This window comes from Natator depressus, chromosome 1, assembly GCF_965152275.1.
Source record: "Natator depressus isolate rNatDep1 chromosome 1, rNatDep2.hap1, whole genome shotgun sequence".
Taxonomy (NCBI): domain Eukaryota; kingdom Metazoa; phylum Chordata; order Testudines; family Cheloniidae; genus Natator; species Natator depressus.
This window is the reverse complement of record NC_134234.1, coordinates 324,171,461-324,187,321: the sequence shown is the minus strand read 5'-3', so window position 1 is coordinate 324,187,321 and position 15,861 is coordinate 324,171,461. Positions and strand designations below refer to the sequence as shown.

At 39.7% G+C, this 15,861-nt stretch overlaps 1 protein-coding gene across 2 annotated transcripts in view; it reads right to left on the bottom strand.

Annotated features, from left to right (window-relative positions):
• Positions 1-15,861, bottom strand: part of PTPN12 (protein tyrosine phosphatase non-receptor type 12) — a 148,013-nt gene that overhangs the window by 31,030 nt on the left and 101,122 nt on the right. For both annotated transcript variants that reach the window (XM_074942540.1, XM_074942541.1), the window contains exon 12: positions 7,928-8,013. In XM_074942540.1, coding sequence (XP_074798641.1) covers positions 7,928-8,013 — 86 coding nt within the window. The remainder of the gene's footprint in view (positions 1-7,927; positions 8,014-15,861) is intronic.

Here is a 15,861-nt window from a genome sequence, read left to right as displayed (position 1 = left end):
TACCATGGAGGGGACACAGGCCATGGTGCAGGTGCAGCAGGAGCCTGCACTTTTGCAGCCATTAGAGGTAGCAGCCCCTCAAACAATTCTCTGTTGTGCTCTCTCTTCCTCCTTTAGCTGCCATTCTTGTTCCAGGAACCGTGAAGAGTGCCTGCTTCCATGCTGCTACCTTGTCCTCAAGCTGCAAAGTCAGCCCGAGCCTGTCCACTGGCCTCTCAGTATGTTTTTCTTCTTGCCGCAAGTCCCTTTGCCTTTGGTACTCACACTACTTATTGGCCCAGTCCAGAACTTCAATCAAATTAGTCATACTTCCTCCTGGAACCATTTACGAAGGTACGACGAGTCAGGCTTCTGCAATGTGGGCAAGCTAAGGAGGTATTGCAACATGTAGAGTTTGAGGGGCCTGGAACAGGACAAGACACAGATCTTAAATATCACTATGCAGGAGCACCAAATAAAAGTCTTTCGAATTTCAAGGATAGAAAATGTTACTTTTTGATACTCAATGTCAATATATTGGCAGAGGGCTTCTCCAGACCACAGAAGCTCCTTGGACACAGCCAGATTAAATCGCAGTGAGAAAAATTGCATGCCACCAAAGTATTCATACATATGGTGACTGAACACCAAATCCATAAATGGAGTGGGCTGGTGAACTATTGAGGTGGCCCTGAAAAATACCTTTCCTCAAAATGTGACTAACTATCTGGAGTTCCTGCTATGGGTTTGGATCAGAATTCAAGGGGGAATCAATAGGATGCTGCATTAGCTTCCACATGGCTTCAGACCTCCTATGGCTTCCGATACAGTCTTTTAGGACTGCATGAAAAAAGACAGCTAGTCCCTCTCCCCCCTGGCAAATTTATGGACTGAATTCAATCTCCCCAGTCATATTTGGGACTAGTGGTTTCATCACCCATGGAATGTACAGACTACATTTAAAAGAAATGAACTACATATGAACCTCTTCCCCACCATACAGTTCAGTCCTTTCAGGCAGCTTGTTACCAACTCAGTGTATTAAGCGACATACATACAGGGAAAGTAATATTAGTTTATTATTTTAACAAACTGGAATTCATTAGAAAAAATGTGCACCTTCCCAGTAAAAATTCTCTTTTTATAGGCTTGTTTTACTGTTTGTGTTTCCTGGTCTCTACTTTGAATTCCCTATGGTGGGCGAGGGTGGCATCGTGATGTCACGGCACTGGCATGCAATCTGCCATTAATGGATACATGCTTCTATCTAGGGCTGATCTCTTTTGCATTGGTTCTTACAGTAGAAATTGCTCCCATTCTTATATTAACAAACACAAAAATAGACCCAGAAACTTACTTGGCTCTGGGGTAGCTTCTCCCTCTTCTGTTTCGGCTGCCAGTTCTGCAGTGGGGTGTTCCTCCAAGGGGCATAAAAAAAGCTCTTCTGAGTACATCCTCAAGATGTGCTGCAGCTGCTCCTGTGGCAAAGCCACCTCCTAGGACCAGTTTCACCAATAGTGTTACTTCATTTGCCTCATTCGGCACCTGCTAGTGGTTCCTATTTATTTCCATGCTGGCTTCTGGGACCAGCTGGACGCCATCCCAGCTTACCAGGTCATTGTACACAGTTGATGACTCAGTGCACTCACCAGCACCCAGTCAGACTCCTCATAAAATGGGCATGATGGTGGTGAGCAGCCAGAGATGCATTTGTGGTCTCTGGTTTTCTGGTACTCTTGAGCTGCTTAATCCATTTTCTGCACTGATCGCCAGTCTGATAAGTTTCCAGTGCCACCATCTTCTTTCCTAGTAGCTGGTATTCATGGTCACTCCTAGTACTCTTACTAAAATCCAGTTTTTCTGGCCTTGCACCAGAGATTAACCAAAATCTGGCTGTGCTCCTATGACCATGAAGTAGCACGCTTTGTAAAGGGACATCTGGTCAGTATCCACTGCAAACACTGAAGGTTTTCCTAGGGTGTGTTTGCAGCTTGGCAATCAGAATAAAATGGAGGGGTTAAACACCAAACTGCTGCACTGGAACAAGGCGGGTGCTTCCATTTCCATGGAGTCAACTGCTCATTCTTGGGAGACAGAGGACAAAGGAAGTTGGCCGATAGCATTGTGGGATATTATTGGTGGACTCCAAGGCCCAGAGTCCAGGAAAGGAGGGGTGCTGCAAAACATCCCTACACTATACTACAAAACAATAGGGCTTGAACCCTGGGTACCATCTTGACTTGGGTTCAGACCAACCCTCCATGCTCACAGGATCCTGGGACCCTGGGTCAGAGCACATGTTCAAGAGATCTGTGTGTAGACTGAAGGGGAAGGGTTAGGGTTTTAGCCTGAGTCTGAGCCCAGGCTTATATTACAGTGTAAACATATCCCAAGATCACCCAACCCAATGAAGCATTAAAGGATTTTCTTTTTATTTCCAGTATAAGCCTGTTTTCTTTTACAAAAAAATCCTCTTGGCAGCATCTCACCCTATTAATATGTAGATGAAAGTTTATTATAATTTTATCAATCGCTATACACCAATGGTTGCTGTGGCAAAATATGTAATGCACAATTATACTTTTATGCTCGCAGATAAAACTCAGGCTAACAGTTATATGAAGTTAAATTGACAGAGGGCACATTATTTTATCTTCTAAGAGGCCATATTCAGAAATCCCTCCCAAGTGGATCAAACCTCTAAACCTTCAACACAGGAAGCTAGAATGGTCAGTCAGGAAGAGCTAAGATAAAAAAGACCCACTCCAGGAATTGTATTCAAACTTTTTCCATAGCTATTGTAACTGTTAACATTAATAAAAAACTATGTACGTGAGGGGAAATTCAAGAACTGTAACAGTTGGATACAGTGAACAGAAGAAAATATATACGTAAGCCAACTGAAAATTAAAGAATAAAAAAACTGTTTAAACATATCCCTGCAATAACGGAAGGAAAAAGGTTAGAATCAGAAACTGGTAAGTAGTATTACCACTGACCACACGTAAGTGGGGAGTGAAGTGTAGAGAAAAGGAATGATTAGGGGGGGTCATATGGGAATGTGAGCCAAGAGCTAGAAAAGGGCATGTTAGTGGGATGCCATAGTAAGAAAATAACTTCTTGCCAAAATGCAAGAATGCAGATTTTTGGGACATGAAATCTAGGTAATTTGTGATAGAAGTAGGAGTTCTATAGCTCTAGAGCAGAAGCAAAGACTGATAGGGATTTGATGTGCTGGCCCAGTTCCTTACTCCACTCTGACATCTCTATCTTCCTCCATCTCTACAGTGAGAAACTCTGCTCAATTGTGACGGCTCAATGGTCATGCCACTACTCTTGGGGGGGTGGAAAAAGGCAGTTTTAGGACCAGATTTCTGAAGAGTAATTTTGTTTCTTTGCTTCAATAAAGCTAGCACAGAGTTTATTTTTTATCATACTATTTAACACAGAAAGATAAGAATCTTTAAAAAAGGTAAATAGATTTATAAAACCAAAGATTCTCCAGAACCTGGACTGATGGACCATTCATGAATTTTGGGGGGTTTCTGAAATTACTCAAGCCTTTGCTTCATAACATATTAAATATATCCCATGGCCTATTCATTCATGCTCTAACAAATTTTGTTGCTTAATTGAGCATATCATACATGTAGACAGTTACTCAGGTGCATGCATACAGTTAGTGAAGTTTTCCATTCAGTTTGTTTAAAAGCAAAGCTATAAAGAATTTATAAAACCTACAGCTTGCTGATTAGTGTTAAAGACAGGAGCAATTTTTGATTGCTCATTTTCTAAAGTCATCTCAAAGAGCATTACGTAAAGAAAATAAAAGGTCTTATTGTTTTCCCCCTTTTAAGTTACTACCTTGGGTAAGAACAGTTGCTTGCTTTTAACCCCTTTAGAAACTGGACATATATATTCTCTTAAGTACCCATTTGACTGGAAGTCTTAAAAACGTTAATCTAAAGAAAATTAAACACTTTCCACCAATATTCCTGAAGGAAGCTAAATACTTGAACAAGCAATTTATTCAGAATAGACTAGGAATGTGGAACTGGTCAGTAAAAGCCACTGCACCCTATTTAAATCCCTCCTAAAAAAACATTTCTACAAGGAGATATCCAAGAAACAAGAGGTCTGTAACCCACTTAGTGATTCTGTTTATCTTATTAATATTTTTAGTCTCACCTATATGGAGGAAGGAAATAGAATATTGAAAAGAAGGGGCATAGTGGCACTGGAATTAAAATTTGGAATTGTTGTGGGAGAAAGACAGGGAGGATAGTAGTGTGCAAGATAACAGTGTGTTTAACAAGACAACACAGCATAACAAGACAGACATGAGGGTGTCACCCTGATAGGATTGTTACATATAGGTAAAGTTTTCTCCATTTGGGTTTTTAAATTTTAGGTTCTCCAGGCCAGGGACTATATCTTCATCTGCGTTTGGGATGCATCTTGCACACCATGAGCATTACAACAATAATTGTCTCCACCATAAGAAACTACGAAGTGGCAGAAGTTAGTCCCACCTCCAAAAGTCATGCAAAGGTACAGTAGTAGGGGTCAGAAAAGACCACACAGATTGAGCTGAATGCCACACCTTTTTCAGGACTATTTTACCCACTAAATCTCTTACATAATATTCTCCCAAACAACCACCACTTCTGAGAATAGCTCCAATGTCCAAACTACTGAAGTGGGGGGGTAAGAGAAGGGGGACAGGAGAGAAGTAGGGCAGTCTTAGGGAAAAGGGCCTTAAAATTATTGCCCCTTTCCATGTCATCTTGCAAAAATGTGAACATTTTTCCCACTTCTATTTCCTTGAAGGTATTTGTTTAGGCTGATTACGTTCCTGTAAGACATCCTTTCCAGACTCTAAATTTAGCCTACTCAGGATCTCATTTTATTTTCTAATCCTGATAAGATTTCCTTGCCACTCATGTGGTTTCCTCTGCATTTTTTTGGTACCCTCAAGTAGATCGCAAAACTGCATGAAATATTCTAGCTCTGAAACAATCATTTATCAACGTAGAGTCAAAGTGGATCACCACATCTCTAGTTTTAAATTAAATCACTATTTCTGAGAACAGAATTAACTTCTCTCTAACAGTACTGCAATGTGATCTCAGATGCATTTTACATGTTCTCTCCACTCATTCTGACTCACTAGTTTCTAGACAGCTTTTATCTCCAGTTTGTACACATGCTACTTTTCTCTCCAGCCAAAAGGACTTCAGTCTTAAATCCCATTTTACTGTATACAACTCACAGTTCTAATCTCTCCAAGCCACTTAGTGTGGATACATCATCCTTATGTTTAATGTTCCTCCAATTCGGAGGCTGGCAAGTATGATTAATGCTGATCTTCGGCCTTCTTCTAGATCATTAAAGTATTAAATAGTATATGTCCCCAATACTGACTTGACCCTGTGGTACTCCATTTGGAAGAGATGAATTTTTAATGGTAAAAACTAACATCTGTCATACAATTTTTAATCTGTGCTATGGTATTTAACCAACTGAAAACATTTTTATACTGTACTATATAAAATATTTTATAAAGGCCAAATATATGCTGTATCTACCAAAACAGTAAATGTTTCAAAAAATTCTATCAATATTACTCTATAAATGAGTTGGTTGATTGAACAGCTTCATTTCCTCACAAGTGCAGTCACTAATTCCATTATATGTCTAAATATTTTGCAAAGAAAATATTCATTGACTGGTTATTTCCTCTATCTTCCTTTATGCCCTTAAAAATAAAGGTACTAAATTTGCTGGTCAGTCATCATCAGGTACCTCTGTTTTTTCATTTTTTTTTTTTTTTAAAACAAGAAACTGCATATTATTTCACCAAAATGTTTCTGACCTTAAGGAAAAAAAAAAATCTTAGAACCCTTCAATTTAAAACTAGTTTGATAAGAGAAACAAGTATGAGAAAAATAAAAAGCAAAACAAGGGGGTTTAAGCAATTCAACATGCAGATAATTCTGAGATGGAGATTAATTATATTGTTTACATATTGTTGAAAATAAGGAAACATTAGTAAAAGTGCCAGAGAAAGTTACCTGGTATCTTACATCAGATACAACAAGGCACGTATCTAACATGTGCACCAAAAATTTGGCTATTCAGAAGTCTCAGCTGCTCACACACTCCCCACCTCACCCAAAAAAGAGTGGCGCCTCATGTAGATCTGATTCTCCCCTCGCCCCCCAAAAATCAGTCTTCCTTCACCATCTTTTCTTCATGCTGTCTCCCAACCATTGTCTGCTTTAAAGTTCCAATTGCTTATGTTTATCTTTCTAGAAAGGGAGCAAAAAACCTAACTATTTAGAGTCACTCCATTTCTCATATTTTCCTTTCACTCTTTTTTCTGGAGGTATCTCTAGAGCCCTGTGTGCCTGTCTCTGCAAGCTATTTTACATCTGTACATCCAGTCTCCCAACTTCTCAGTTTTAAGTTTTTTCTCTTGGAATGAATAAAAGGTCAGTTGGTAAAACCATTCCTCTTAATTATTAAAGTGTTCTTCCTTTTTACCTTTACAAATATAACCTTTAAATATCAATGTATAACAGACAACACTGTATGTAAGTTTGTGCATATACTGTACACAACCAAAAATAGCATTATAATAGCTTTTGTGTGCATTAGATACTACAGGATCAGGGGGAAATATGACAAAGTAAATGTCTTTGTTAGTTTTGTAAATAGACAATTTAGGGGAAGCTCTAAAACATCCTCCCTTCAACATACTTCTATTGCTACGACTACACAGTCAGAACATTAGCTGCAGCCTAAAAGTCTTCATAATACTGCTGATTTACGGCTTGTCTACATTATCCGCTGGATCGACCGGCAGCGATCGATCCAGCAGGGATCGATTTATCGCGTCTACAGCTGAGCGCTCTCTCGTCGACTCTGGTATTCCACCAGGGAAAGAGGCGCAAGCAGAGTCGACGGGAGAGCATCAGCCGTCAACTTACCGCAGATCTAAGTACATTGACTTCACCTACGTATTCATGTAGCTGAAGTTGCGTAACTTAGATCAATTCCCCCTACCACCACCACCCCCAGTGCAGACCAGTCCGTAGACTCTTAAGTGCCTAAATCCCAAATGATGCATAGGCTCCTAAATCAGTTAGGTGTTGTGATATTGAGTGCAACAACGCTTAAATAGCTTTAAAAATCTGAGCCATGGTGATTCAAAAAAGTTTACTATTAGCTTTTTGAAGGCTTTCCTTCCTTTTTCTGGGTAATCTTTAAATAGCTTGGCTTCCATATTCCAAAGTTCTTTTGTTTTGCCAACAAGGCTTTGCTAAGAAGTTTCTTTTGTTTTTTGTTTGTTTGTTTTTTTTGAGGGGGTGGAAAAAATATATAATTTGAAGAGTTTCCTAATACCCCATACTAAGGGAAGCATGGAAGAGGTTAACTATATGCTCACTATAAAAACAAGGCACACACTCTTCACAGCCCAAACAGGAAAGAAGCAGCACTTGATTTACAACACTCAAAACAGTAAATTTGCCCCCTAAAGTTTGCAAAAATACATTCAAAGGTCAAAATATACCCCATTAAAACATACTTTCAACATTAATTTAATTATATACGTGTCTGAATCTCTGAAGTATATTATCTTGAGATCATGTAACAGTTGACTAGGTTAGGATTTCTGTTAAATATCACATGTTGTGTTGCTGTGATGCAAGAATTTTATTCAGTGTCCTAAGACAAATTGCTAGAACAAGGTGGAACAATTGCTGTGTAAATTACATTTTAACTTGCCTTTGGAATTATGTAAATTAATACTTGTTACACTTGCACAAAATCCATTTGTTCGCGTAAAATATGGGCTATTAGCAATATCAAACGAGACAGGATTGGTCATTTAAGTATAAACTTTATAACTCTCTAAGCTCAAAACTGAGAAGGTGAACAGTACCTGCGGGTCCGTGGAGGCTTTGGTGGAGGAGAGTCTTGTTTCTCAAGATCTATAGAATTGACAGTTTTCTCTGTACTAGTTTCATTCTGCCAAAATAAATAAATAAATAAATCCAACTATATTTTATTCGAAGTTGAAAGAATCATGATCACTAAAATTTAATACATTTCTACATGTTCCTGAAACAGAATGAGGACCCAAAACCAAAACTTGAAAAAAGCATGGGGTGACAATAGCAAGTTACTAAGCCACCTTACACTTGTTTCAGCTTCCAATTTAAGTATAAATTACATTTTATACATACATTATTTATAAAAGCACCTCTCCCCAAAAAAGCACCCTGAGGGAATTGAGACAGGGAACTTAAAAGGACACTAACTTTAGAACCCACTTCTGAACATTTTTTTTTTAAACTTACCATTATTCAGTATTACGTATAACAAATCTCAGATTCATCTGTCACTTCAGTAATGAAGTATTTTTCATACTGTTTACTTTAAGTATTTGGCAGCACTGAGTGGTCAGTGAACCTCACTGTTTCCCTTGTACAATCAATTTTCTATTTGGGGGGAAATGTGTCTCTCAAACCACAGAGGGAAAACACAAATTGGAAAAGGGATTCAATAGGAGGGAGTAATATACAAGATAATGCATTTTCCCTAAAGTGACTAGTTTTCAAGTTAACAGTACCCCTTTGTATTTAAAAATAAAGTCGGAGATATTCTCCTGCCTTACACAGCAAGCCACTGCAGAAGGAAAATGGCCCCCCGAACTCCCCCCCCCCTTTTTTTTTTTTAATAAATTTAGTATTCAGGTTAACTAACTAGAACTGCACCAGGTACAGAAAAATCCAATTAGTTTTCATGTACACAGTCACCTTAAACGTGTATAACAATTCTGAAGGCAAGTTCAGAAGTTAACACTATTAAAAATGGAATACACAATATTTTTGAAACATATCTTCTTGGAGCTAACTTTTGCAAATTTTCTTTTAAAAAGACATTTCAAACAGACCTTGCCAGCATCTCAGAAACAAGTAATTTATTCCCAGAAACATGATATTAATTTCAACTGATATGCTTATCACTCCTAGCTCATCAGTCAGATGTGATCCAGGGCACATGTGACCTACTGTTGCCTTCTGATGGTGTGTGGCCTATTTACACTAAATAGTTGACAGTCTTTTATAATGTGGTTGCCTGTCAACTAGAATACCTGACTTCTAAGCGGTATCTTTGGTATCAACCCCAGAAGAGAGCACAAGGACTGACACCTGACTGAGCCCCTACCTCCACCGTGGCAAGAGACTGAGCCATACTGGTGAGAACATTGGGAAGCTTGCATTTCCAAATTAAAGCTAAATCTAAATTAAAGCTAGTTCCATTAACTTCATCCTCTGACGAGAAGGCCAGATGGAGGTATTAAGAGAAAGCCCTAGCCTTCCTAATCAAAGATTATTGGCCTCAACCAACCACTTGCCTGCTTTCCTAGACAGACGTTATTGCACTGTCCAGCAGCAGAGAAGTTTAAAGAAAAGTATCTGCTTCAAAACAGTAAGGACAAAGAATATTAGCCCACCAGCCTCTAGTCTAGCAATTGATTTAAAAACCAATAATATATTTATGAACCAATAAGCTGGTTACTGAATGAGACAAAGATCTGGCCCAATGGCAATCCACTGCTATCTTGAAGATACTCCTCACTCTCCCCTATTGTGGTAGGACTCTTGCCTACCAGAAGATAGTTATCAGCATTGCAGTGGTAAAACACCAGAAGGTTTTCACATGAGATGTTTGTGTGCCCCATTCTGCATTTAAGGAACAGCCTAAATCAGAATTCTAAAGGGAATGCAGAATCTACCTTCCTGATCAAAGAGATTTGCTACAGCAACAAGTTTTCAGATTACATCTAAATGGTGATAACAATTCAGAATTATTGGATGCTGTGTTAAAGTATTTTCATACTGAAGTTCAGGGAATAGATCTTTTCAGATCTCAGCCTAGGAACCGTAGTCAAAACACAAACAGTATAAATTTCCTTTGGGAAATGAATCCAACCACCAGTGTTTTATCTAGAGAAACTGAGCACTAAATGTAAACAAACCTTTATTTAAATGGGTAACTTATTTAGCTAAACATCTAACAGAAGTCAGCTAGGATGGCTAGGATGAAGATTTGAGACCAACAGTGAAGACATGTTATATGATCTTCTTTGCTCTAGTTTAAGTGGACTGTATCTGTGTATTTGCTGCTATGTTTTAACTACATACAAAAAGCTACATTAAAAAATGTTAAGGTTGCAAAGTCAACACAAAAAGGTTAGAAAATGCAAGAATTAAGGTTGCCTGTGCAAACTTATTTCAAATCCCTTTTACAGACACAGGATATATGTCTAATTATATGATGACATACTATTTCCACAGAACCTCTACCTTATTTTGCAAGACCTCTTCCTAGTTCAGCTGTAATCCACACTTACAGTGTGGTTCTCTGCCCCCTCCCCAGTGTCTGTACCACAGAGGTTTATAAATGTGCTCCTGACTTTGAGCTAGCAAACTTGTGTCTTTAAACTCAAGCAGCAGAGTTTCAAGATTTTAGAACCAAGAGTCCCAGGAGCACTACATTACAAGTAAACAATTTAAAGCTTCCTGATCAGGAATACAAAACAAGTTTCTTTTGAACCCCACAGTTCAAACATATAGTTTGATTCATAAACTGCATGTGTTTGTTAAGGATTACTGAGTTTATTAAGTCTTTCCCAGTAGTCACTCTTTCATGGACCCTGTTGTAACAGACATTCCTTTTGTACTCATCATAAAGCACACTAGGAGCCACAGAACATCCTACAAGTTTGATATTTTAAGTAGCAATTTTAATTTCTCTTTTAAGTAGCAATTTATCTTTTAAACCAAAAGGTTAAAACAAACCAAGATACCAATATCACCAATAAGGTAAAGCCTCTGAAGAGCAATAAGCTTTCCACAGTGCCCCAAAATGTCAAAAAATTATATCTGTCCAAACAGAAGAAGAAAATTCCAGAGGCGAGGCCTCTTACTGAGAATTGCCAAACACTAACGAGGTGCAGTATCAGGTACCCAGGACTCAACAACGCATAGTTTAAGTTTCTATAGCACTCTGAACATGTAAGCTATTACATAATTGTATTATATCATTTTCACAGTAAGACATGCAAGAGAAACCCAAAGAGGAAATGGTAGAGTCACGTTATGACACATTTCAGAGTAACAGCCGTGTTAGTCTGTATTCGCAAAAAGAAAAGGAGTACTTGTGGCACCTTAGAGACTAACCAATTTATTTGAGCATAAGCTTTCACGAGCTACAGTGAGCTGTAGCTCACGAAAGCTTATGCTCAAATAAACTGGTTAGTCTCTAAGGTGCCACAAGTACTCCTTTTCTTGTTAGGACACAGAAACCAATCTACTTAGTAGAACAGACCTTGCATTAGTGGCTAATGTTGATAAAACATGACAAAGGATTAAGTCCCATGAACTTATTTTCCCAAGATTAGTGTCAATGAATTCAACAAGCAATTTTCTTAGAAATGTACTAGACTGAATGCAGCTGTATGCAATGAGCCCCTTTTCCTTTTTCTACATACAGTAAGATCTATGCCTCCTGAAACGCCTTCCCACTTGGGAGCCCATCCCTGGCAGCAATGACTCATTCGCAGATCTTGGAAGTATTTTGATAAATCATACGCTCCTTGGGAGGCATCAAAGTGCATCAAATAGCAGTTTGTTTAAATTCCCCATGGGTGGATCTCCTTAGTCTCTCCTAAAAAAAGTAAGTCATTCTCCCTGCTGCATAATTAGATGACCTCTTACTGGTTGGTCAGTATTTGGCAACTGTGCCACTTGTAGATATCAAAGAAAACCCTGAAAAACAGCTCAGCCAAAACCCAAACCCTCATTGCATCCACACCAGTAAGGCCACAGTGGAGAGGAGCATGTTACTAAATGGTTGACAGTCGGATTGAGAATTTTGGTGGAAAGGGGTAAGGTAAGGAACCCTTGGGCTCAAGTAATTTCAGACTCTCTGACCATTATGAAATCAGCTGTAGTCCAGTTTTCTGTGGATAGATTCTCTCAGAAAGAAAACCACCATTATAGTTGCATCTCTTGCTTGGAGTCCCTGCTTAGAGGCCAAGGGTAGAATATATAAGTGGTCTTTCCTCAACTTGAGAGTTGGTCCATTCACAATAGGCTTGGATTCATTCTGATGGAGCAATATGTGGGGATTTGTAATAGTACCACCTTACCCTATCTGTTCAGTGGATTAAGAGATGTTGTTTCTTTGCTGCTAAATCGGCACTAAATTTCTTTAATAGAATATTGGCTTAAAAATCTACTAAAAAAGAATTTCAGTTTTATTCATGAGGGCCCAGACATTTCAAGAGGGGTTTTACCTTACCTTGCCTGTCCTGAACTAGGCAATTTGTATTGCAGCAGCACCCAAAGACCACAAATCCCATTGTGACAGGTTCTGTTCAAACAGACAGTCCCTTGACTCATGAGTTTGGTGCTTCTCCTGGTTTTAGGCTCTCCTTTACATCAACTTCCTAGTAGCATTTCTTTAAATATAAGCCCTCAATACCCATCCCTTTGACAAAGCGCTCAAGCTGGTACTTCTGTCCCCATTCAGTACCACTGGGGACACAAGTGCATTTCTCTTCTTTGGGATGTGCTGCCATCAACTACCCCCAATAACTGGCTCCCAATTGTATTATTTTCAAGCACAAAATAAAGTTAAACACAATAAACATGTTAAATACTATGCAAATCCAAGCTAGACAGAATAAATCTTCCTGTTGCTATTTCTTGATTAAGGATTAAAGCATCTTAAATCTTAGTATCTGTATTACTTCCAGCACTCAGTCTACCAGGTTTCAGTCTCTTCTTCATAGTTCTCTTCCCAGTCTTCGGTGTTCAAAGATATTTTCTTTTTACCATTTCTGACCTATATGTTCATACATATTGTGATGCTGTATGGAATATGCGGGACACTTCATAATAGTGTTGATACCAATATTATAAAATTTCAAGACATCTAACCAAATATGCCATGTGAAAATGTTATAAATTGCCAAGTATGATAATCTTGTTTATATGTTTGCATCACCTTTGTATTATGAGTTATAGATATGTATGGTATATCTGTATTTCAAAACTTTTGCTGTGTTTCTGGGTGACACTCCCAGGCAGATTGGCATCAGCACTGCCTAGCCTGTTCGATGGCCTATCAAGGGTCATCAGCTGTATAACGAAACTATTGAAAGGAGTCAGGGGATACCTTATCGCTCAACAGGACTTGTAGGGGCATACCTGTGAACAGAACTCTATGGCTTTTCCATGCCCATGTACTGTGAAGCTTGTGTTTGGGACACAGGAAGTAAAAGCCACATGGCAAAAGGAATATAAAGAGCAGCTACATCATCTCCATTTTGTCTTCAACCCTGCTTCTTACCTCTGAAGTGACTTTTCTACAAACTGAAGCTCTGAACAAAGGAATGAATGGCCCATCCAAGCTGTGGATGTGTTTCAGAAGGACTTTCAAGCCAACAAACTCACCAATACTGCTAAGAACCTGATATATGGACTCTGAAGACTGTGTGTATTTGATTGCTTTACCATTCAACAAATCTCCTCGTTTCTTTTATAATAAACCTTTAGTTTTACAAAAAGAAAAGGAGTACTTGTGGCACCTTAGAGACTAACCAATTTATTTGAGCATAAGCTTTCGTGAGCTACAGCTCACTTCATCGGATGCATACTGTGGAAAGCGTAGAAGATCTTTTATACACACAAAGCATGAAAAAATACCTCCCCCCACCCCACTCTCCTGCTGGCAATAGCTTATCTAAAGTGATCACTCTCCTTACAGTGTGTATGATAATCAATATTTTGGATAATATCCAACCTAATATTGACCCGGCAATGTGGCTGACCCTTTGGAGTTCAGAAGAACATTTTCTATACGTGAGCAGAGTTTTTTAAATAACGTCTCATTGCACTGGACCTATATGCTGATTGAGAGCCAGAGAACTAGAATGCAATAAAGGGGGCTGTGTGATTTCCTTTTTAGCTTCTTGATAACTAGTGTGGGGGATCAAGAGCACAGTTTGTGACTGGTTGAAGAGTTTAACTTCAGTGTTAACCACCAGTTTTGGGAGTGTCTGCTCTCCCTTTTGCACCCTGCCCTGCCCTTTGCATTTCCAGTGAGAGCTGCCCTAGGGACACCGGGTCACATTGAGTTATACCTTTAAACATTTTTAATGCACATTACTTTTTTTCTTTTTTCTTTCTTTTAAATTAAAGGGATACTCGGATTTTTAAAAATTGACTAAATTTAAAATAAGTCAAGTTTCTATCTGAACATCTATTAAAAAGCACATGCATATATTTAAAAATGTATTCACCTGCTGTTTATCATAAAATCATAGGACTGGAAAGAGTATCTAGTCAGCAGTTTTCAAACTTTTTTTCTGCTACCCAGCTGAAGAAAATTGTTGATGCTCGTGACCCAACAGAGCTGGGGCCGGGAATGAGGGGTTCAGGGTGTGGGAGGGGGCCGGGGATTAGGAGTTTGTGGTGCAGGAAGGGGCTCCGGGTTTGGGGGGCTCAGGGCTGGGGATTGGGGTATGGGCTTACCTCGTGCATCTCCCGGTCAGCGGTGCAGCAGGGGTGCTAAGGTAGGCTTCCTGCCTGTCCTGGCACCATGGACAGTGCTGCGCCCCGGAAGCGGCCAGCAGCAGGTCTGGCTCCTAGGCAGAGGCATGCAAGTGGCTCTGCGCAGCTCTTGCCTGGAGGCACCGCCCCCCACCCTCAACTCCTATGGGCCACGAACCGGCCAATGGGAGTGCGAAGCCGGTGCTCGGGGCGGGGGCAGGGTGCAGAGCCCTGTGGCCCTCCTGCCTAGGAGCCGGATCTGCTGCTGGCCGCTTCCGGGGCACAGCGCGGTGTCAGAACAGGTAGGGACTAGCCTCCTTAGCTGGGCAGCACTGCTGATAAAAGTCCTAACAGCCTGGTCAGCAGTGCTGACCAGAGCCGCCGCGACCCAGTGCCTTACATTCCACAACCCAGTACTGGGTTGCGACCTGCAGTTTGAAAACCACTGATCTAGTCCAGTCCCCTGCACTCGTGGCAGGGCTAATGAAGAGTCTTTCCAGCAGAGTGGCGGTGGTAGGTCCAAAGGAACACCAATCATGTTCACGTCTACCCCCTCATCCCTTTTTTCTGTGCTCACACCTCCCTGCTGCCATTTCGAGTTTAATTTTTACTGCTGATGTTACTGGTGAACACTTTTCCACAGCCTGGGGAAGGGCATGCACATATGCTACTGTAGAGCAGGTCATGCGATAGAAAGTGCAGCTGCCCAATAAAACAGTAAAACTGACGCTGCACAGTCTTGTCTAGTGAAAAAATGACCTATTGGGGGAGGGGGAGGAGGGAGTTCTCCTCTTAGTAATAGTAATCTTAGACGTTAAAAGTAGGTACAATTTCATTCAGATTAATGTAATTGCTATTCAACAGCTCTTAATTAGGAAGACTTAGACCCTGTTTATGTATGCAGTACCCCAAATGTGTTACAGATGCAACTATAATATAAATAAATTTAGGAGTCTTCAGTTTAACCGGATCCTTTAAGTACTGGTATTCAAAATTAATGGAATGTCATATCCTTAGCAGGTGAAAGAAAGTGATACTTGGCTGGCACAAAAAAGTTTTTGTAATACAATTAGAGCTTTTCTTCTATACGTTTATCTGGTTCTCTTCCCTACATTTCCCTAAAATCTCAGAAAATGATATATTAGTATTTAAAATATCTCTCTAGGATGACTATTCATTTCCCTGGCTGAACTGGTAGATTCAGAATTATCCACAGATACAAATTCCTTATTGGTAGATGTCAGTATGA